This window comes from Stegostoma tigrinum, chromosome 4 (assembly GCF_030684315.1).
Source record: "Stegostoma tigrinum isolate sSteTig4 chromosome 4, sSteTig4.hap1, whole genome shotgun sequence".
NCBI classification, from domain to species: domain Eukaryota; kingdom Metazoa; phylum Chordata; class Chondrichthyes; order Orectolobiformes; family Stegostomatidae; genus Stegostoma; species Stegostoma tigrinum.
The window spans coordinates 100,613,405-100,635,672 of record NC_081357.1 but is presented as its reverse complement, the minus strand read 5'-3'; the positions used below and the strand labels follow the sequence as shown (position 1 = coordinate 100,635,672).

At 46.6% G+C, this 22,268-nt stretch overlaps 1 protein-coding gene across 2 annotated transcripts in view; it reads left to right on the top strand.

Moving 5' to 3' along the window:
• Positions 1–14,587, top strand: part of lrrc1 (leucine rich repeat containing 1) — a 228,879-nt gene extending 214,292 nt beyond the window's left edge. The window contains exons 21-22 of one of the 2 annotated variants that reach the window (XM_059645575.1): positions 13,186–13,325; positions 14,465–14,587. In XM_059645575.1, the coding sequence (XP_059501558.1) occupies positions 13,186–13,325; positions 14,465–14,549 (225 nt within the window). In that variant the 3' untranslated portion in view covers positions 14,550–14,587. Of the gene's footprint in view, positions 1–22; positions 197–13,185; positions 13,326–14,464 lie in introns of those variants that run through there. The other variant, XM_048531313.2, reaches the window with a different exon arrangement.
• Positions 14,588–22,268: the final 7,681 nt, after the last annotated feature.

Genomic DNA, 22,268 nt, shown 5'->3' with positions numbered 1-22,268 from the left:
TGATCCTAACTCTACCCTCAAGATGCCTCGCATTGTCCTTACCTGCCCTTCCTCTTCAGATGAGGAATTGGAACAGTTAACGCGAGAGCAGGATGCCTATGGCTTAGAGGAACTTGAGAACTCAGACAGCGGTGGCTTTTTAGGCATTTTATCCCCCCTAATCACTTACTTTGAAGAATAAACATTTCCCCCAAACATGCACCATTTTCAAGTAGACCAGATGGCCTTACTATGCCTATACATCATTAGTTAAAGGGGCCTTTCTCCAGGAGGCATAATTAGCACTTGACATATAATGGATGGTTACGTTGTTGCACTTCAATCATGGTTTTTGTTTTCTGGAAATTTGGTTGGTCATCTATTAAAGTAACAAAAACGGAAGCTGGCAAATTAAATCATGTGACTGACTGAAAAATGGTAAAGTTCAGTTTGTGTGAACTGAAGTGTCCACGAACTACTTAAAACAATTAAACACCTATGCATCTCCTGATTGGGAAACACACTACCTTGTTTGTGAATGTGGCATATAGGCCTGGAAGATCCTTGATCTTTGTTCACAAATGTCAGGCCCGAGCTGAGATGAATTAGTTGGTCTCCGTTACCAATGTGTAAGAGAAAATTTGTCAAAAGTTCTTCTGGTTGTTTACTGTCTGTTGATTGTTTTCTGGAAACCTGTGCTTTTTAGCCATAATATGAGGACAGGATTACTTCTGACATTCGCTATCCCATCACCACTGCCAAAAAGCCTGCCAAATTGACTGAACTCTCCTGAAGAATAGAGATAGGAGAAAATTGGAGAGAAAATAAATTCAGATCACAAAATAAACTTAGTAGTTTTAATCAGTAAAGCACAAGCAAAATATAAATATAATGGGAATTATGGACTATCTTTCATTTCTTTTATCCTGGGATGTCATTACCCTTCAACATTGCACCAAAATTGAATGTCTTTTTCTTTCAATAAAATATAAATGCCTAAAACATTGATTGTGCCTTCAGTGTGAAGTCATTTGAAAACAACTTCTTCTCTCATTAGTTTATGATTGATCTCCCTGCTGCCTGTACAGTAAGCTCCTTTTCTACAGAGCTGACAAAGACTCATTCAGAGAATTCATGGCTGCATGCAATTAATGCTGTAATGGTTCATGATTTCAAGATAAGGAAGGGAGACACTAACATGGAGCAAACTGCTGCATGTTGCAAAATCAGGGAGGGAGAATTGAAGTATATGAGATTATAAACTAAACTAAAGTGGAATTGAACTGAGTTGGAGTCTTGACAGTTGCACCACAACTACTAGTTAGATTGAGGCATTTAGGAGGAAACTGGACTAATTCCTGTTTCATCAGGGTGTGGAAGAGGGAAAATATGAAAAATTAGTCAGTATGTGTCCTGAAACAGGAGCTAGAGGAAGGAGCAGAGTGAATGGTTTGAATTAGCCTTTCTCATTCCTCTGTTCTTATATTTACAGTTTAAATTCACCTAGTAACCAACCATCTATACACAAACAGATGTTGGCTGCACTAAATAGCTCACCAGATTTTTCTTTTATAAGTTCTCAGAATTATTTTCATTGCATAAAGAATGGCGTGAAGTAATTGAGAATGAAGGTAAGGCAAGTGTCCTTCCCTCAAGGTAAATATACTGGCCTGATGTGCGACTGAACCATGTGGAACAGGCCCAAAGTTTAATCTGCTGATTTAGCTGATGTCATTGCCCCCTTGGAAAGACAGGGAAACTGAACCAGGCAATTCGTTCTTCTGATTGCTGATGAAATGCGCATATATGCGTGTAGATCTTGAATGTAGATGGATTTGGATTGAATTATGGCAGTTGGATAGCCTGCAACCTTTCCTGTTGGTGAGTACAGTGGTCCTAGTGGAACTGCATCTGCGCAAGTTGCTTTCAATGGTAGAATAGTCGAATCAATTGTATTTGAATTAAAAAAACTCTAAGAAAGTAACTCTAAGAAAAACCTTTTGCTAACAGAAAATCCATTAATTTGATTGTGACCTTGAAATTGATGTTAGCAAAACATATAACTTTAATCTTGAATGTGAAGGTCAGTGCGTGCCTGGTGTTCTGGATTTGGGCAGTTACAATACATATTGAATCCTTATCCCCCCTTTGTGTCATTCTTAGATGATTTTTTAAAATCTTTTACTCAAAATGTTTTCAATAAAGTATAACCATTGAAAACAAAGTCTATCCATTTTAAAAACTGATTTTTAAAATGACCTACTCTTGCTTTGCATTTTTCATTAGTAGCTGTAGTAAAGGGGTACAATTCACAAAATAATTACAAGAATCAAAAAAATGGAGTTATAATGTAAAGATGCCACAAGTGAAATTCAACTCGGAAACTTGTTTGGATTTTGTTTAATTTTTGTGAAAAACGATTAGCTTGCAATAAGTAAATAAGAATTCAACTCATTCCTAAATCATCAGAGATATCAGAGTGGGACAGGGAGGGATGGAAAATTGTCATGTCTGGAAACATACGAGGATCAACCTGTTCCCCTTGTTTGTATCCAGTTCATTACACACAATGCATCCAAAAGCAGATGTTGGCAGAGTCTTAGCTCTCTCAGAATGTTTCCAGAGAATTCTAGAGATTTGCCACCCTCTGTATGACTAAGTTCCTTCTCATCTCATTCTCAATAAAAGTCATTTAGAACTATGTCCCATGATTGTAGACCTCAGCCAGGAGAGCCACTCTTTCTGCATATGCCTGGTACCTTTTTAAAAGTTTTGTAAATTTCTATGAGATCACTGCTTATTCAACTAGACACCCAAGAATCCAGTCTACTCGATCTTACAGGAATGTGTTAGAATTGATCACTAAAGCATTTATGGCTTCACACTTAGAAAAACGTGTTTCAGAAGCGTCTGCTTGATATCATCAAGGGAAATTATGTTTAGCTAATTTATTCACGTTCTTTCAAGGAGTAGCATATATTGTGAATGAAGGCGAGCTAGTAAACATACTAGGATTTCTAGAAGTCATCTAACAATGTACCATGTCAAACATTAATGTGGAAACTAAAGCCTCAGTGTGGCGGGGTAACATGTTAGCATGGATAGAGGTTTGGCTGGCAGGAAACAGTACGCGTAAACAATCTTTATCTGACTGGTAGGATGAGACAAGTGATCTGTGCTGGAGTATCAACTTTTTACAATTTATATCAATGACTTGGATCACAGATGACACCCGATAGGTAGGAATGTTTGTTGTGAAGAAGAGAAAAGGAACTTGCATGTGGATTTGGCGAGGTTGAATGAATGGGCAAAGACCTGACAAATGGAGTATAATGTAGAAAAATGTGGTGATTTTCATTTTGGCAGGAAGAATAAAGAAGCAGAGTGTTACCTAAACAGAGAACATTGCAGAATTCTGAGGTGCAGAGGGATTAGTATGTTCTGGTGCATAAACCACAAAAAGTTATTGTGCATGTACAACATGTAATCTAGAAGACGAGTGGAATGCTATGCTTTGTATGGAATAAATCAAACATAACAGTGAGGATGTTATGTTTCAGTTATACCGGATGTTGGTGATATCACGTCTGCAATACATTGTGCAATTTTTTGGCCTCCCTATCAAAGGAAGGATGTAAACACATTGGAGGCAGTTCAGAGATTTACTGCATTAATACCTGGAATGAGTGGGTTCTCTTATGTGATTAAGTTTGACAGGTTGGGTTTCTTTCCATTGGAGTTTAGAAGAATGAAGGATGACTTTATTGAAGTCTATAAGATCCTGAATTGTCTTGGCAAGATGGAAGAGGAAAGGATGTTTGTGCCAATTCAGTACTGGTGGAGCACTGTTTTAAAACTGGGGTTGCCCTTCCAGGATGAATGAAAAGAACGTTTTCTCTGAGGGTTGTGCAGCTTTGAAATTCTTCGCCTCAGAAGGTGGTAGAGGCAGGGACATTGAATATTTTTAAGGAAGATGGATAGAGCCTTGTTCGACAAGGGAATTAAAGGTTATTAAAGGATAGATGGAAATGTGGAATTTGAAACTCAAAAATTAGCCATGATCTTACTGAATGTGGAGAAGGCTTGAGGGCCAATTTGTGTACTTCTACTCCTATTCCTTTTATTCTAGGGTAGTCTCAGCATGCAAGTTATCAATCTGGGAGCTTCTCCTGCGCTACTACTATGGCAATTTTATCTTTCCTTAGAGAGGGAGAACAGAGTTGCATGCAATACCACAGTTGTGATATAATCACTATTCTATACGATTCAAACAACACTGCTTTGCTTCTATCCTTGCATTAGCTTGTGATAAAGGCTAAAATTGTGTTTGCCTTAAAATTGCTTCCAGCACTTGCTTGTTTTTAGTGATTTATGAACAAGCATATCTATATCCCTTTGGACATCAACACTAAAATTTTTCACCATTGAAAATATCACTGCAATTCCACTGCTCGTAACAAAGTGTATATCTTCACACTTAACTACATTATATTCCATGTTGCATACTCTTGTCCATTCACTCAGACTGTATAAATCCCCTTGAAGTTTCTTTGCATCCTCCTCATGACTCTCATTCCCACCAAGTTTTGGATCATCTGCAATCTTGGAAATATTATATTTGGCCCCAATGTTCAAATGATTGATAGATTGTGAACAGCTGGTGCCCAAACACTGATCCTTACAGCATCCCACAGGTTAAAGCTGATCAACCTGAGACTGATCCACTTATTCCTACTCTCTGCTTTTGAGGTCTTGTCTACAGTTCCATGCATGGCTCCCTAAACTCTATTTTCTCTGCCTCATCCCTCTTACATTATTGGTGCCAATGTAGATCATGGTCTCTGAGCTGTTCACCCTCATGCTAAAGGATATCCAGCAATACATCTGTGGCATTCTTGATCCTGGTACTAGGGAGGCAACATAGGAGAGGCACAGTGGCTCAGTGGTTAGCACTGCTGCCTCACAGCTCCAGGAACCCAGGTTCATTTCCACCCTCCTGTGATACTGTGTGGAGTTTGCACATCCTTCCTGTGTCTGCGTGGGTTTACTCCAAGTGCTCCAGTTTCCTCTTACAGTCCAAAGATGTGCAGCCTAGATAAATTGGCCATGCTAAATTGTCCATAGTGGTCAGGGATGTGTGGGTTAAAGGGGGGGAAATGGGTCTGGGTAGAATGCTCTGAGCGTCAGTGTGGACTTATTGGGCTGATGGGCCTGTTTCTGCACTGTAGGGATGCTATGACAGCACCCTAGAGTCACATCTGCAGCTATAGAAATGCCTGTCTGTTCCCCTAACTACTGATTTGACGACCACTATTGTCCTCAAGTTCTTCTTCTAAAATCCTCAGAATCTTGCCAGAGGTGAAACTGAGCCATTTTCAGTGCCCCGGTTTGGCTATTAATATTTTCCTCCTGCTGATCCATTACCCTTGCCAGCATCCAAAGTGAAAACCACTTAGTGAACAAGGTAGACTCAGGATTCCTGCACCACATGCCTGGCCTTTGTAGATTGCTAATGGTCACTCATTTCTTCTCTGCTTACCTGGTCTTAAACTGTAGCATGACCACAACGTTAAATGTGCCACCCTCCTAGTTCTCAGCTTCACTGATGCACCACAGTAACTTGAGCCATCCTTGTGAAGTTACTAGCCCTGAGCATCATTACGTGAGTTCTGTCACTGGTGACGTGACTTCACTTTTAATCATACTGTCTAACTGTGATCTACCGTTCCCTTTTAAAAGATCAGGAATTTTTCTGAGAGTTTTTGAGCTGATGGGTTCAGCAGAATGTAATTCTGCTTCAATTTGTGCAAACCTTTGATTAGCTTTAGAAATCCTTGCTGAATTGTCTCCACCTTTAGTGTGAAGTATCAACTATCTCTCTGAGAGACCTTGATAAATATATTCATTTCTTCTCAACAATGAGATATTCATATTCCTTGAATACTCAATCTTTCATTGACATTTTGTCCACTGGGTAACCTTTGTATGATTTACCCACATACCTGAATATATATGTCTCCTGGACCTTGAAAGTTTGGATCAGCTGATCTGATTCTCACAAACTTCAACTATGGCAAGCTTTCTGCCAGTTTTATCATAGTATCTCCTGTGTCACATTTAAATTCAGAAGGAAGGTTCTGAAGAAGGTGCCAGGACTCAAAACGTTTAATCAGTTTTCTTTCCACAGATGCTACCAGACCTGCTGAGTTTCTTCAACAATTTCTGTTTTTGTTCAATATATAAATAAGTTTTTCTTGCATTTTTTTTCTGGATTGTAAGGGTCATCTGTACAAATTTGACATGAAAACCAAAAAAAAGGGATGCTGTAAATCAGAAACATAAACAGAAATTGATGAAAATGTTCAGCAAGTCTGGCAGCATCTGTAGAGAGAAATCAGAGTTATCGTTTGCAGCCCAGTGATCCTTCATCGGAACTGAGGACCCTTCTGAGAATGGGTCAACTGACCTGAAATATTAACTCTGATTTCTCTCCACAGGTGCTGCCAGACCTGCAGAGCTTTTCCAGCCAATTTATGTTTTTGTTTCAAATTTGATTGGAAGTTGGCTTTGACAGATTTGGGACATATTGAGTTTTGTACTTCCTTCCTGTCTTATCATTGAGATTTTTCCTCCAGTTTAACATTACATCTAAACTGTTTGTATTTTCTTTAATAATGTTTAGCTATCTAAAATATTTTTCTTTAATATAGACATACTTTAGAATGAGTTCCAGTTCCCAAGTTTTTTTTGGGAGCTCTTCCCATAACTGGAGAGTAAACTGTCTTGGAAGAGGTGTCATATTCAAGTTTTTACAATAATTATGTGAATCATTAACAATAGATGATCAGGTATACATTACAAATTCCAGATAGAGGATTCAAGGAATGTAGTCTAGTATTTTTTCCATCCTCTCCATAATACAAAAAAGTGCTAATCCAGATGTTTCAAAAAGAAGTAGAGCATCTTAGACTTATTTCACCTTGTTCCTATAACTCCAATAATCTTATTCAGCATTCTCAAAGGTATTTGGGAATGCTGCATAGAAGTTGAAAAAGTTGACCAGAACTCAAAAGCAAGACTAAAATCAATGAGAATTGGAGGGGAAACCCCACTGGTAGGAGTCATACCTAGCACAAAAAAGACAGTTGGGTTGTTGGAGATCCATCATATCAGTCCAAGGTCATCAATGCAGTAATTCTTTAGGGCTGTGGCCTGGCCCCAACCATCTTCAATTTCATTAACCTTTCCTCCATTATAATATCAGAGTAAGGATGATTGCACGATGTTCATCATCATTCATGACTCCTCAGGTAACCATAGCATAGAAACTAATGATGAAGTAGTCATAGATGTACTGTGGCTACAAGAGCAGGTCAGAAGTAGAAATTCTGACTCCCACTATTGGTATCCCTTCACTGCTGCAGGACCAGAAGCCCCTAGATGCAAGGCCCACCCTTCATGGCCGGACCCAATTTCTCCCACCCAGTATGCTGTAAAAACTGTATCTCATAGCTGGCCCCTGTGCCGTCTTGCATCTTACCAAACTACTTTGTGTACTTGTTTTTTGTTTGACAGCAACTTTAAGGTAACTGACAGGACCTTTAAATTTCAGAGTTTAGTAGCTGACTGGGATGAAAGATCTGGAGCATAGGAGGTTGAGGGGTTATCTTGTAGATGTTTCTAAAATCATGGATAAGATGAATGGCAGGTGTCTTTTCCTGATGATGGGGGTTTTCAAGGCTAAGGCATATTTTTAAGGTGAGAAGAGAAAGATTTAAAAAGACAAGGGGCAGTTTTTTTTTAGTGAGAATGCATGAAGAATGAACTTCTGGAGGAAGTGTTTGATGCAGGTACAGTTACAATATTTAAAAGATATTTTGATAAGTACATGAATAAAAAAAGTTTGGAAGGATATGGGCCAAGTGTAGGCAGGTGGGATGAGTTCAGTTTGGGAAATTGAAGGGTCTGTTTCCATGCTGTATGACTCGATGACATGTGTTTTGTGTGATCGTAATGAGGTCAGCCAGGTAGACCTCACAATATGAGTTCCCTGATTGGGGCTGTTAATCTGGTCCAAACAGAGAACGCTCGCTGACAGATAAAAGCAGGAGTGTCAGAGGTTCTGGTCACTTTGAGAGCTGGCCCTGGAGAAGGTGGATCAGAGTCAAGGACTTGGCATGTTTAAATAAAGGGTGACATGGTGACAGGATACTGGCCCATGTGGAGTTATTTCAGTGGCGACAAGCATGCAAACATTCCACTGAAAGAATTCACTTGCACCAGTCTTCTCTGAGGTGGGGGAAGCGTTTCTACATCATGCCATTATTTTGGAATCTCAACTCATTCAATCCTGTCATCGAAGACTGGGCCCAGTATGTGGAAAGATTGCATTATTTTTCTGGGCAAATGACTTTTGAGCAGATGAAGAGCAATGAGTAATCCTCCTCGTAGCTTGTGGGCTCATATCTTTTCAGTTATTAGGAGCGTAACTTTCCCTTGAGGTATCAGATAGTGAAATCTATGAAAAGTTGACAGATTTAATTAAGGAATATTATGATCTCAAGCCTCCTGTAATTCTGAGATGTTATCAGTTTCACTTGGCAATTGGAGATTTGAGAATATTGGGATTTTTGCCTAGGTTAGGATGACTGCCAGAGGCATGTGACTTTGGTTTGATCTTTAATTAGATGCTGAGAGTCTGTTTGATAAATGGGATTAATGACATAACCATACAAGAGCACCTATCAGCTAAAACCCAACTGGACTTCAAACAGGCACTGTTTGAAAAACTGGCAAACTGGCTTTATTATTGGAAAATGGGGTGGGTGGAGCGTATAAATTGCACGATATTCCAGTGGAAGTGAACGCCATTGCCAGCCCAACTGAGCTTGGGGAACTTCACTTGGATTGCAAAGCTTTACTCGGGATATATCCTAAACAGAGGGACACTAGGTCAGCCCAGAGCAAAACCTCAAAACAAAACCAAGCCTCAGCCAAATCATTAAAATTTTCTTCAGGATCCATTGTAGTTGATGCAGGCATGTGGACTTGAAGCAGTAAAAGAGCCCAACTAGATCTAAATGGAGTAAGAGAACTCATAGGCCAGTATCCAGGACAGTGCACAGCCTGGAAAGTCTGCTTACTTTTGGTTTGGAAATTTAAATTGCTGAGCAACATTCAAATCAGAACCAGTCAAAATAAACATCTGGTTAAGTGGTCACTTGGTTCTAGTGGAGGTTGATACTAACATGGCTGTTTCAAAGATTGCTGAACCATTCTTTTCACGAAAATTCAAGATAACAAGGTGTAGAGCTGGATGAACACAGCACACCAAGCAGCATCAGAGGAGCAGGAACCTAAACCCTTTGAAATGTCAGCCTTCCTGCTCCTCTGATGCTGCTTGGCTTGCTGTGTTCATCCATCTCTACAATTTGTTTATCTCAGATTCTCCAGCATCTGCAGTTTTTACTATCTCTTTAACAAAATTCGCGCTGGACTCCAACTCTTAAGTTTCCGCAATACCTCGGCAAGACTGAGATCCCATACAGGGGAGCCTTTACAGATGAAAGATATAACTGTGGTTCCGGTCTCTCTTGAAAAGTAGCTAGTTCAGTTACCACTGATTATAGTAAAAAACTTGAGACACAAGCTTGATGGGATAAACTTGGTTAAGAAAGATTCACCTAGATTGGCTCCACATTCTTCGATTAGAAAATGGCTGCCTGAGTGAAGCCCTAATTAAATACCTGGAAATTTTTCAAGTAGATCAAGGGACCCTCAAAGGAGCCAAGGCCAACTTGCATGTTGACCAGGAAGCAATTCTGCAAGGCCTGCCCCCTACCATTTCCCCAATGGGCAAAAGTAGAGGCAGAAATTGGAAGGCGAAGGAATCATCAACCCAGAGATAGTAGGAACTGCGATACTGGAGAATCTCAGATAACATGGTGTGAAGCTGGATGAACACAGCGAGCCAACCAGCATCAGAGGAGCAGGAAAGCTTGACATTTCAACTGGACATAATCAAGAAGACTTGTGGGATGCTATGTTATATGATGAAAATGAATTGAACGTTAACATAATGAACAAATTGAGGATGTTATGCTTCAGTTATTCAGGGCATTAGTGATGTCATATCTGCAATACGTTGTGCTGTTTTGGTCTCTCCTTATTTAAAGAAGGATGTAAATACATTGAAAGAAATTCAGAGGTTTTATAAATTAAAACCTGGAATGAGTGCATTGACTTAAATGGTTAGGTTTGACAGGCTGGGCTTCTTTCCAGTGGAGTTTAGGAAAGTGAAGGATGACTTGATTGAAGTGTGTAAGATCCTGAATGGCCTTGGCAAGGTGGAAGAGGAAAGGATGTTTGAGTCGGTTCAGTACAAGAGGGGCACTGTGTTAAAACTGGGTATTGCCCTTCCAGGATAGAGAGGAAGAAAATTTCTCTCTGGGATGGTAAACCGAAAGAGCTGGTGGTGGTGGGGTAAGCCAAATGACTGTCACAACTAGAATTGAAACCTTTCTGGATTCAGAGCGACCAGATCACAGTAAAGGACAGCATAGTATCATAGAGAGCAACTGTGAATATCCTTAGCAAAGTAGCTGCTCGATTACTGGTTGCACTCCAGGGTCATCCAGGGGTTCCTAAAATGATGATGGTGAGAAGCTATGTCAAGTGGCCAGGACTGGACACAGACATAGCTGCATCAATGAGGCAATGCCCAGAGTGCCAACAAGGACAAAACTTACTGCCAGCAGCTCCCCCACAGACATGGGACAGTCCAGGTAAACATTGGACTCTGTTGCATGTTGACTATGCAGGTTCTTTCATGGGCTCAATGTTCTTAATCATTCTGAACGCTCATTCAAACTGTTTGGCCAGGCATCGAGTTCATTTATCAAATAAAGAGACTCCTGGAAGTGTTGGTCACAGATAATAGGCCTTAATTCACCAGCAGGAAATTTGAGCACATCCTGAAGTCAAATGACATTTGTCATACAAGGACTGCTCCATACCTTTCATCATCCAATGGTGTGGCAGAAAGAGCAGTCCAAACTTTAGAAGGCAGGCTTAAAGAAACAGCTTACGGCTTCACTTGATACTGTCCTGGTTCCTCTTTGGTTGTCGGACCACCCTATTGCAACTATAGGGATAGCTCCAATGGAGTTAAATCTGATCTTTTCAGACTTGGTGGCAGAGGATGAAACATCACCAGGAATGCCAGTGCTGGAAGCAAACCTCTTAAGTGAGAAAAACAGTTTACTTCAGGGGATGAAATTTGTTGTAGGAACCACAGGAATGGCCTGTTTGGGTAAGAGCAATGGGCAATGCAAGATCAGATGCAGTGACATGTAAAATTCAGGGAGGCATGGCGGCCCTGACAAGCATTTGGACGATATGAAAGCTGAAAACATGCAAATGGGGCTGGAACAAAATGTGTCTGGCTCCTCAACTTCCTTTAGACTGTTTGGGAACCCATGATACCTCAGAATCTGCAATAGTCGTGGTGGATGTTGCTACCTTGATGCCTTTGCTGTATGAAGAAGATGCTCTAGGCATAAGAGGCAACTACTGCGCATTACACTCTGCCTGCATCCAAGGCAGAGTGGAGGAACCTGATCCTGTGCTAAAATGCTGCAGGAGGGACTGCAAATAAAAAACAGCCTAGTCCTTGGACTCGGGTGGAGGCATGTCGTGATTGTGGACCTCAGATTATAAATTCCCTAATTGGACCAGATTGACAGCCCCAATTGGGGAGCCCTGGCTGACAGAGATAAACAGGAGTGTGTTAGAGGTTCTGTTCACTCTGAGAGCTGCCTCTGAGGGAACTGGATTAGTGGAAAGGACTCTGTAAATAAAGGGTGACTTGGTGTTGAGATACCTGCCTCTCTGCAACTATTTCTGTTTTTACTTCCCCTCCCTACCAACAGTCTGCATTACAAAAGACCAGTCAGAATAGAAGTACAGGTCCACATTTCTGATGGATCCCTAATCATCATCTCCTCTCGGAAATGCAGAACTCCCGTCTTTCATAAAAATGAAGGACCAAAAAGTCAAACTGCAGAAGATTGCCACTTGTCAAGATCTGGCCTAATATTGTTTGGAATGTCTTTCCTTTCAGCTTTTGGATTCACCAGGCAAATGGACAGCAGAGGTTCAGGAAATCAGCCAGCCACCACTTTCTCAGGGGAAATTAAGTCAATAAATGCTAATTTATTCAAGGATGTCTACCTTCTTTGAATGAATGAAAAAAGCACACCCTGCCTAAAGTGGACATTCAAATGAAAATAGGATTTGCTAAAAGAGAATACGGTTCATCTAATATCTGCTGGTCATATGTTACCATGAGAATTGACTTGCATACAACAATCACACCCTCTCAATTAGACTAGAACACAGCCAGAAGTGAAGAGAGGAAACGTCCTGGAGAACTTCAGGAACTATTGGTGCAGAATCATCCTTACAACATATTAAACTTTTCCACGTCCCAAGTTTCATCTTATTCTTATGCTGTTATCAGATCACGTTCATCTCATCTGTGTTAGTGAGATGTGGAAATAATATTTTGGAAAGTTGATTATGAGCAGGACTTTAAAGAAAAATGCAGAGGCAAATTACCTCAAAATGCAGTCTTTCTTCATGAAATTAGGCCCTTGAATTTTTAGCAGTGACTTAGCAATGAATATCCTGTCAAAACAAAGGCTTGTTGCTTTTCATTAGCATGAAATAAAAATACTATAAACATTAACCTCCCTTCTATTTGATTTAAGTAACGTTCCCACTATTTTTCTTCAGGTTCTTTTATCAAATTTGAATTGACTCGTTCAAAATTCATGCAAAAATAATTTTTCTATTTATAGCTAGTCCAAATCTCTGCAATTAGTGAAGCCTTTGTGAATCATTAGGTTAAGATATAAAGTTTAAATGCAGTTTTACACTGGATCATCATATTGTTCTCTACTTCTCGTTTTTTTTGGATAGTCAATTAGAACCAGATGGCCAACAAGAAAAATTGCCCTGAGCTTGAGGGCTACCTAGATCTGACTTGTTCTAAATTAATTGCTGGAAAATGAAAGATTTTAGCTAAATAATAAACAGAGGGAAAAAAATTTGTAACTAACACACTGGATTTCCAATGAGGCTAGGCTTTGTGCATGTGGTTCAAGTTACCAATACCTGGCTACAAATTTACCCTCTCCCTGTTAGCCCTCTTTCCCTCCCTTGCAGCATTTACAAAGTCAGTTCTGGCAGGCAGAAAGACTGACAGCACCAGCTGGACCAAGAATACGGACTGTGTCTTCATTGTGGAATAACATCACAGCTCAGGATCTGGTTTCATTCCAGTGGTAAGCAAGTGCATGGGTCAAGTTCAGATTACATGGGATTTTGTTCGTTCATAGCTATAGTGTTCTTTGAATACAACTGCCATCATTTGGACTTCTAAATACTTAGAGAAACCCATAAGTTATACAAAAAACTTAGCAATAAACAGATAAATAGAAAGCGGGACATAACACCAGCGCTTCATCGGAGGCTCACTGATGATGTTACCTAGAATGGTGACGAAACGTCTGAAAACTAACCTTCCAGCTCAGTGAGCAAAGTCACATCCAGAACCTCAATCTGAGCTACAAATCTTCTCCAAACTCGCTAACTTAGCAATTGTACAAAGTTTTTGAGGACATTTGTAGCTTGGGTTGTTGTTGTGGTTGTTGACTTGCTCGCCGAGCTGATAAGTTTTTTGACAGGCATTGCATCACCATACTAAGTAACATCATCAGTATGCCTCCGGAGAAGTGTTAGTGTTCTGTCCTGCTTGCTATTTGTGTCTTTGTTTGCTGGGGGGTGTTGGTGGCATCACTTCCCAATTTGTTTCTTAGTGGTTGGCATATAGGGTCCAGCTGTACATGTTTATTAATGGAGTTTCGGTTCGAGTGTCAGGCCTCTAGGAATTCTTGTATGTGTCCTTGTTTGGCTTGTGTTAGATGGCTACATTGTCCCAGTTGACTTAATGTCCCTTTTTGTCTATGTGCATTTCAATACATGTGGACAAAGAGGGACATCAAGTTGACTGTGATAATGTAGCCATCCTAGGCCAAGCCAGAAAAGACATGCACGAGAATTCCTGGAGGCCTGGCACTCAAACCAGAACTCCATTAATAAACATGTACAGCTGGACCCCATATACCAACCACTAAGAAACAAATCGGGAAGTGATGCCACCACCTGCCCTGCCCCTAGTAAACCGAGACACACAAGTAGCAAGTAGTACAGAACCCTGCGTTTCACCGGAGGCACACTGATGACGTTACTTAGTATGGTGACAAAATGTCTGCGAACAAACTTACCAACTTAGTGAGCAAGTCAACAACCGTAGTAATTGTAGCCCAACCCATCTAGCAGAAACTGGGTGATGGCACTTTATCAATAAACCTACCCACTTGGATCCCAACTCTTTCCTACCATTTCTGATTTTAACTTGCAGGCGGATGAAGCAACTAGGCAAGAGGTGCAAAATCAGGGATCCATTATGTCTAAACTCTCCTGAATGCATGCTCAGTGGGTTCTGAGAAGAGATGCTGAGGCTTTCTCGACAGGTTGGCAGATAGAAAAGGCCCTTTCAAGGTAAGTGTGAAACTTTCCTTTATCTGCCAGGAAGAGCAGGAGAGCTCTTCCACACCCCACAAGTCAAGTCCTGGTTTCCCCCGCACTCCTAATTCCCTTCCCCTCACTTCTCTCTTGAAATCCTCTCCCTTCCACTTAACTGTCAACGAGTCAAGGGTCTCTCAATCTTTGCTTGTCAGCAGCCTCTCTGCATCCTCTATTTACCTTCTCTAGATGGAAAGTTGATCAATGTAATTTGCTTGAGTTCAGAAAGTACCCAGACCAAAAATACTTCTTTCCCAAATAGAAACTTTAAAAAAAAATACAATCCAACCATTTGTAGATGTGACCAACTGTTTTGAGGGGCGGCAGCTTGATATATCCTTTTCCAACCCCAGGCCTGATTTTAGCTGCAGACCAGTTTTTGATAGTGACAGATAACATCTGTCCTGTTGCTCTCCAAATTAGGGGCAGAGAATTTTTAACTTCCTATACCCATTTCAACACTAGCATCTAACAACTCATCTGTTTCAAGAGAGTCGGCAAAAAGGGAGGAAGAATTACACAGCTGGGAAGTACTCCTGCTCCTGCTGCTGCTGGCCTCATAGGAAAGCAAGGATACTTATATGTTTGGGCTTTCTCTGGCTCTGAATTATTTTCCCTCTGCCTTGACATTGTGCCTTTGCAACCAGGTCTTTCCTTACTAGCTGCCGATTTAAGATTTTGTCTTCAGGATGAGCATGTGTATTAAGGGTCCTGACTTACTAGGAAATGTACTGGAATTATGTATAACTACTGGGATATTCTTCCCCCTTCCTGAACCGAACTTCATTTCATTGAATGTGTGAAACACACTCAAATGTTTTCTGATGTTGGAAGTTAAATGACATTTCAGATGATCTCTACTCAGTACCCTGATGAGAGCCGGCATTACGTTATTTAAGAAGAAAGTTCTTCATGTAAGATTGACTGACACCCTTTAGAGTTTCGATTAATCCAAGAATAGTACGGCATAGTAGGGAGTGCTTCTTTTTATTACTATGTTAGAGAATCGCTATATCAGAAATTTATTCTGCTGGGTGTTTCGCTATTTCTGAAGCTGGCAGCTTGGTCTTTAGCAACAGACTGTTGTAAGAAATGGATGTTATAATAATCTTGGGTTGAATTACAATCACTAGCTTAGCTTCCAATTGCAGCCAACTCGAATGAAAAACAGGTCAAGATGGAAATACTCAGCAGGTCAGACAGCGTATGTGTGGAGAGAGACCAAGTTAATCATTTAGATTCATGATATTTCTTTAGAACTGTTTTTGTTTCTGATTTAAAGTACTTACCTTTTATTGTTCAATCATTTAGCCACCTCTTTTGGGGCAATAGTGGACAGCACATGCACCAGCAAAGACGAATTTTACAGGCAGACCTTATTGTCAGCTTGCTTTAGTATTTATATCTTCACTCTACTTGAAGACCTGCATGATAGACTTTCCCAAAATAATTGAAGATCCAATTCACAAGCAGTGGTGCTCGAAGCAGTGAAGAAATCTTCTAATGTTACAAAGAGATCTTGATCAATTAGGTCAACAAGTTGGGGAGTGGCAGATGGAATTTAATTTAAATAAATGTGAGATGTTGCATTGTTATTGAATGAACAAGGGTAAGACATACACAGTCGATTATAGGGCTCTGGGGAGTTTTGTCAAACAGAAACACGAAGGGGTTGCTTATTGTACTGTGTGTCAAATGCACTTGCAGACACCGTCTCACACTCTCACACTCACTGTCTCTCTCTCTCCCCACGTGAGCTCTCTCTCTCCCTGCGCACTCTGTGTCTCTCTCCCCGCGCGAGCTCTCTCTCTCTCTCCCCGCGCGAGCGCTCTCTCTCTCTCTCTCCCCCCGCGCGAGCTCTCTCTCTCTCCCCGCGTGAGCTCTCTCTCTCTCTCTCTCCCCCCGCGTGAGCTCTCTCTCTCTCTCTCCCGCCGCGTGAGCTCTCTCTCTCTCTCCCCGCGTGAGCTCTCTCTCTCTCTCTCCCCGCGTGAGCTCTCTCTCTCTCTCCCCCGCGTGAGCTCTCTCTCTCTCTCTCCCCGCGTGAGCTCTCTCTCTCCCCCGCGTGAGCTCTCTCTCTCTCTCCCCGCGCGAGCTCTCTCTCTCTCTCCCCCCGCGTGAGCTCTCTCTCTCCACGCGCGAGACCTCTCTCTCTCTCCACGCGCGAGACCTCTCTCTCTCTCCCTCTCCACGCGCGAGACCTCTCTCTCTCTCCACGTGCGAGACCTCTCTCTCTCTCCACGTGCGAGACCTCTCTCTCTCTCCACGCGCGAGACCTCTCTCTCTCTCCACGTGCGAGACCTCTCTCTCTCTCCACGTGCGAGACCTCTCTCTCTCTCCACGTGCGAGACCTCTCTCTCTCCACGCGCGAGACCTCTCTCTCTCTCCACGCGCGAGACCTCTCTCTCTCTCTCCACGCGCGAGACCTCTCTCTCTCTCTCCACGCGCGAGACCTCTCTCTCTCTCTCCACGCGCGAGACCTCTCTCTCTCTCCACGCGCGAGACCCTCTCTCTCTCTCTCCACGTGCGAGACCTCTCTCTCTCTTCCACGTGCGAGACCTCTCTCTCTCTCCACGCGCGAGACCTCTCTCTCTCTCCACGCGCGAGACCTCTCTCTCTCTCGACTCTCTCCACCGCGCGAGACCTCTCTCTCTCTCCACGCGCGAGACCTCTCTCTCTCTCCACGCGCGAGACCTCTCTCTCTCTCCACGCGCGAGACCTCTCTCTCTCTCTCTCTCCACGCGCGAGACCTCTCTCTCTCGGTCTCTCTCTCCACGCGGCGAGACCTCTCTCTCTCTCTCTCTCCACGCGCGAGACCTCTCTCTCTCTCTCTCTCCACGCGCGAGACCTCTCTCTCTCTCTCTCCACGCGCGAGACCTCTCTCTCTCTCTCTCTCCACGCGCGAGACCTCTCTCTCTCTCCACGCGCGAGACCTCTCTCTCTCCCGGCGAGCCTCTCCCGGACCTCTCTCTCTCTCCACGCGCGAGACCTCAGCTCTCTCTCCACGCGCGAGACCTCTCTCTCTCTCCACGCGCGAGACCTCTCTCTCTCTCCACGCGCGAGACTCTCTCTCTCTCACGCGCGAGACCTCTCTCTCTCACGCGCGAGACCTCTCTCTCTCTCCACGCGCGAGACCTCTCTCTCTCTCCACGCGCGAGACCTCTCTCTCTCTCTCCACGCGCGAGACCTCTCTCTCTCGGCTCTCTCTCTCACGCGCGAGACCTCTCTCTCTCAGGGACCTCTCTCTCTCTCCACGCGCGAGACCTCTCTCTCTCTCCCGGGGACCTCTCTCTCTCCACGCGCGAGACCTCTCTCTCTCTCCACGCGCGAGACCTCTCTTCGGGGCTCTCTCTCTCGCGCGAGACCTCTCTTTCTCCACGCGCGAGACCTCTCTCTCTCTCCACGCGCGAGACCTCTCTCTCTCTCCACGCGCGAGACCTCTCTCTCTCTCCACGCGCGAGACCTCTCTCTCTCTCAGCGCGAGACCTCTTCTCTCTCCACGCGCGAGACCTCTCTCTCTCCACGCGCGAGACCTCTCTCTCTCTCCACGCGCGAGACCTCTCTCTCTCTCCACGCGCGAGACCTCTCTCTCTCTCCACGCGCGAGACCTCTCTCTCTCTCCACGCGCGAGACCTCTCTCTCTCTCCACGCGCGAGACCTCTCTCTCTCTCCACGCGCGAGACCTCTCTCTCTCTCCACGCGCGAGACCTCTCTCTCTCTCCCGCGCGAGACCTCTCTCTCTCTCCACGCGCGAGACCTCTCTCTCTCTCTCCACGCGCGAGACCTCTCTCTCTCTCCACGCGCGAGACCTCTCTCTCTCTCCACGCGCGAGACCTCTCTCTCTCTCCACGCGCGAGACCTCTCTCTCGGGCTCTCTCTCTCTCCACGGCGAGACCTCTCTCTCTCTCCACGCGCGAGACCTCTCTCTCTCTCCACGCGCGAGACCTCTCTCTCTCTCCACGCGCGAGACCTCTCTCTCTCTCCACGCGCGAGACCTCTCTCTCTCTCCACGCGCGAGACCTCTCTCTCTCTCCACGCGCGAGACCTCTCTCTCTCTCCACGCGCGAGACCTCTCTCTCTCTCCACGCGCGAGACCTCTCTCTCTCTCCACGCGCGAGACCTCTCTCTCTCTCCACGCGCGAGACCTCTCTCTCTCTCCACGCGCGAGACCTCTCTCTCTCCACGCGCGAGACTCTCTCTCTCACGCGCGAGACCTCTCTCTCTCTCCACGCGCGAGACCTCTCTCTCTCTCCACGCGCGAGACCTCTCTCTCTCTCCACGCGCGAGACCTCTCTCTCTCTCCACGCGCGAGACCTCTCTCTCTCTCCACGCGCGAGACCTCTCTCTCTCTCCACGCGCGAGACCTCTCTCTCTCTCCACGCGCGAGACCTCTCTCTCTCTCCACGCGCGAGACCTCTCTCTCTCTCCACGCGCGAGACCTCTCTCTCTCTCCACGCGCGAGACCTCTCCTCTCTCCACGCGCGAGACCTCTCTCTCTCTCCACGCGCGAGACCTCTCTCTCTCTCCACGCGCGAGACCTCTCTCTCTCTCCACGCGCGAGACCCTCTCTCTCTCCACGCGCGAGACCTCTCTCTCTCTCCACGCGCGAGACCTCTCTCTCTCTCCACGCGCGAGACCTCTCTCTCTCTCCACGCGCGAGACCTCTCTCTCTCTCCACGCGCGAGACCTCTCTCTCTCTCCACGCGCGAGACCTCTCTCTCTCTCCACGCGCGAGACCTCTCTCTCTCTCCACGCGCGAGACCTCTCTCTCTCTCCACGCGCGAGACCTCTCTCTCTCTCCACGCGCGAGACCTCTCTCTCTCTCCACGCGCGAGACCTCTCTCTCTCTCCACGCGCGAGACCTCTCTCTCTCTCCACGCGCGAGACCTCTCTCTCTCTCCACGCGCGAGACCTCTCTCTCTCACGCGCGACCTCTCTCTCTCCACGCGCGAGACCTCTCTCTCTCTCCACGCGCGAGACCTCTCTCTCTCTCCACGCGCGAGACCTCTCTCTCTCTCCACGCGCGAGACCTCTCTCTCTCTCCACGCGCGAGACCTCTCTCTCTCTCCACGCGCGAGACCTCTCTCTCTCTCCACGCGCGAGACCTCTCTCTCTCTCCACGCGCGAGACCTCTCTCTCTCACGCGGAGACCTCTCTCTCTCCACGCGCGAGACCTCTCTCTCTCTCCACGCGCGAGACCTCTCTCTCTCTCCACGCGCGAGACCTCTCTCTCTCTCCACGCGCGAGACCTCTCTCTCTCTCCACGCGCGAGACCTCTCTCTCTCTCCACGCGCGAGACCTCTCTCTCTCTCCACGCGCGAGACCTCTCTCTCTCTCCACGCGCGAGACCTCTCTCTCTCTCCACGCGCGAGACCTCTCTCTCTCTCCACGCGCGAGACCTCTCTCTCTCTCCACGCGCGAGACCTCTCTCTCTCTCCACGCGCGAGACCTCTCTCTCTCTCCACGCGCGAGACCTCTCTCTCTCTCCACGCGCGAGACCTCTCTCTCTCTCCACGCGCGAGACCTCTCTCTCTCTCCACGCGCGAGACCTCTCTCTCTCACGGCGAGACCTCTCTCTCTCTCCACGCGCGAGACCTCTCTCTCTCTCCACGCGCGAGACCTCTCTCTCTCTCCACGCGCGAGACCTCTCTCTCTCTCCACGCGCGAGACCTCTCTCTCCTCTCCACGCGCGAGACCTCTCTCTCTCTCCACGCGCGAGACCTCTCTCTCTCTCCACGCGCGAGACCTCTCTCTCTCTCCACGCGCGAGACCTCTCTCTCTCTCCACGCGCGAGACCTCTCTCTCTCTCCACGCGCGAGACCTCTCTCTCTCTCCACGCGCGAGACCTCTCTCTCTCTCCACGCGCGAGACCTCTCTCTCTCTCCACGCGCGAGACCTCTCTCTCTCTCCACGCGCGAGACCTCTCTCTCTCTCCACGCGCGAGACCTCTCTCTCTCTCCACGCGCGAGACCTCTCTCTCTCTCCACGCGCGAGACCTCTCTCTCTCTCCACGCGCGAGACCTCTCTCTCTCTCCACGCGCGAGACCTCTCTCTCTCTCCACGCGCGAGACCTCTCTCTCTCCACGCGCGAGACCTCTCTCTCTCTCCACGCGCGAGACCTCTCTCTCTCTCCACGCGCGAGACCTCTCTCTCTCTCCACGCGCGAGACCTCTCTCTCTCTCCACGCGCGAGACCTCTCTCTCTCTCCACGCGCGAGACCTCTCTCTCTCTCCACGCGCGAGACCTCTCTCTCTCTCCACGCGCGAGACCTCTCTCTCTCTCCACGCGCGAGACCTCTCTCTCTCTCCACGCGCGAGACCTCTCTCTCTCTCCACGCGCGAGACCTCTCTCTCTCTCCACGCGCGAGACCTCTCTCTCTCTCCACGCGCGAGACCTCTCTCTCTCTCCACGCGCGAGACCTCTCTCTCTCTCCACGCGCGAGACCTCTCTCTCTCTCCACGCGCGAGACCTCTCTCTCTCTCCACGCGCGAGACCTCTCTCTCTCTCCACGCGCGAGACCTCTCTCTCTCTCCACGCGCGAGACCTCTCTCTCTCTCCACGCGCGAGACCTCTCTCTCTCTCCACGCGCGAGACCTCTCTCTCTCTCCACGCGCGAGACCTCTCTCTCTCTCCACGCGCGAGACCTCTCTCTCTCTCCACGCGCGAGACCTCTCTCTCTCTCCACGCGCGAGACCTCTCTCTCTCGCTCTCTCTCTCCACGCGCGAGACCTCTCTCTCTCTCCACGCGCGAGACCTCTCTCTCTCTCCACGCGCGAGACCTCTCTCTCTCTCCACGCGCGAGACCTCTCTCTCTCTCCACGCGCGAGACCTCTCTCTCTCTCTCCACGCGCGAGACCTCTCTCTCTCTCCACGCGCGAGACCTCTCTCTCTCTCCACGCGCGAGACCTCTCTCTCTCTCGGGCTCTCTCTCTCTCCACGCGCGAGACCTCTCTCTCTCTCCACGCGCGAGACCTCTCTCTCTCTCCACGCGCGAGACCTCTCTCTCTCTCCACGCGCGAGACCTCTCTCTCTCTCTCTCCACGCGCGAGACCTCTCTCTCTCTCTCCACGCGCGAGACCTCTCTCTCTCTCTCCACGCGCGAGACCTCTCTCTCTCTCCACGCGCGAGACCTCTCTCTCTCTCCACGCGCGAGACCTCTCTCTCTCTCCGACTCTCTCTCCACGCGCGAGACCTCTCTCTCTCTCTCCACGCGCGAGACCTCTCTCTCTCTCCACGCGCGAGACCTCTCTCTCTCTCCACGCGCGAGACCTCTCTCTCTCTCCACGCGCGAGACCTCTCTCTCTCTCTCCACGCGCGAGACCTCTCTCTCTCTCCACGCGCGAGACCTCTCTCTCTCTCCACGCGCGAGACCTCTCTCTCTCTCTCTCTCTCCACGCGCGAGACCTCTCTCTCTCTCTCCACGCGCGAGACCTCTCTCTCTCTCCACGCGCGAGACCTCTCTCTCTCTCCACGCGCGAGACCTCTCTCTCTCCCGGACCTCTCTCTCTCCACGCGCGAGACCTCTCTCTCTCTCCACGCGCGAGACTCTCTCTCTCTCTCTCCACGCGCGAGACCTCTCTCTCTCTCTCTCTCTCCACGCGCGAGACCTCTCTCTCTCTCCACGCGCGAGACCTCTCTCTCTC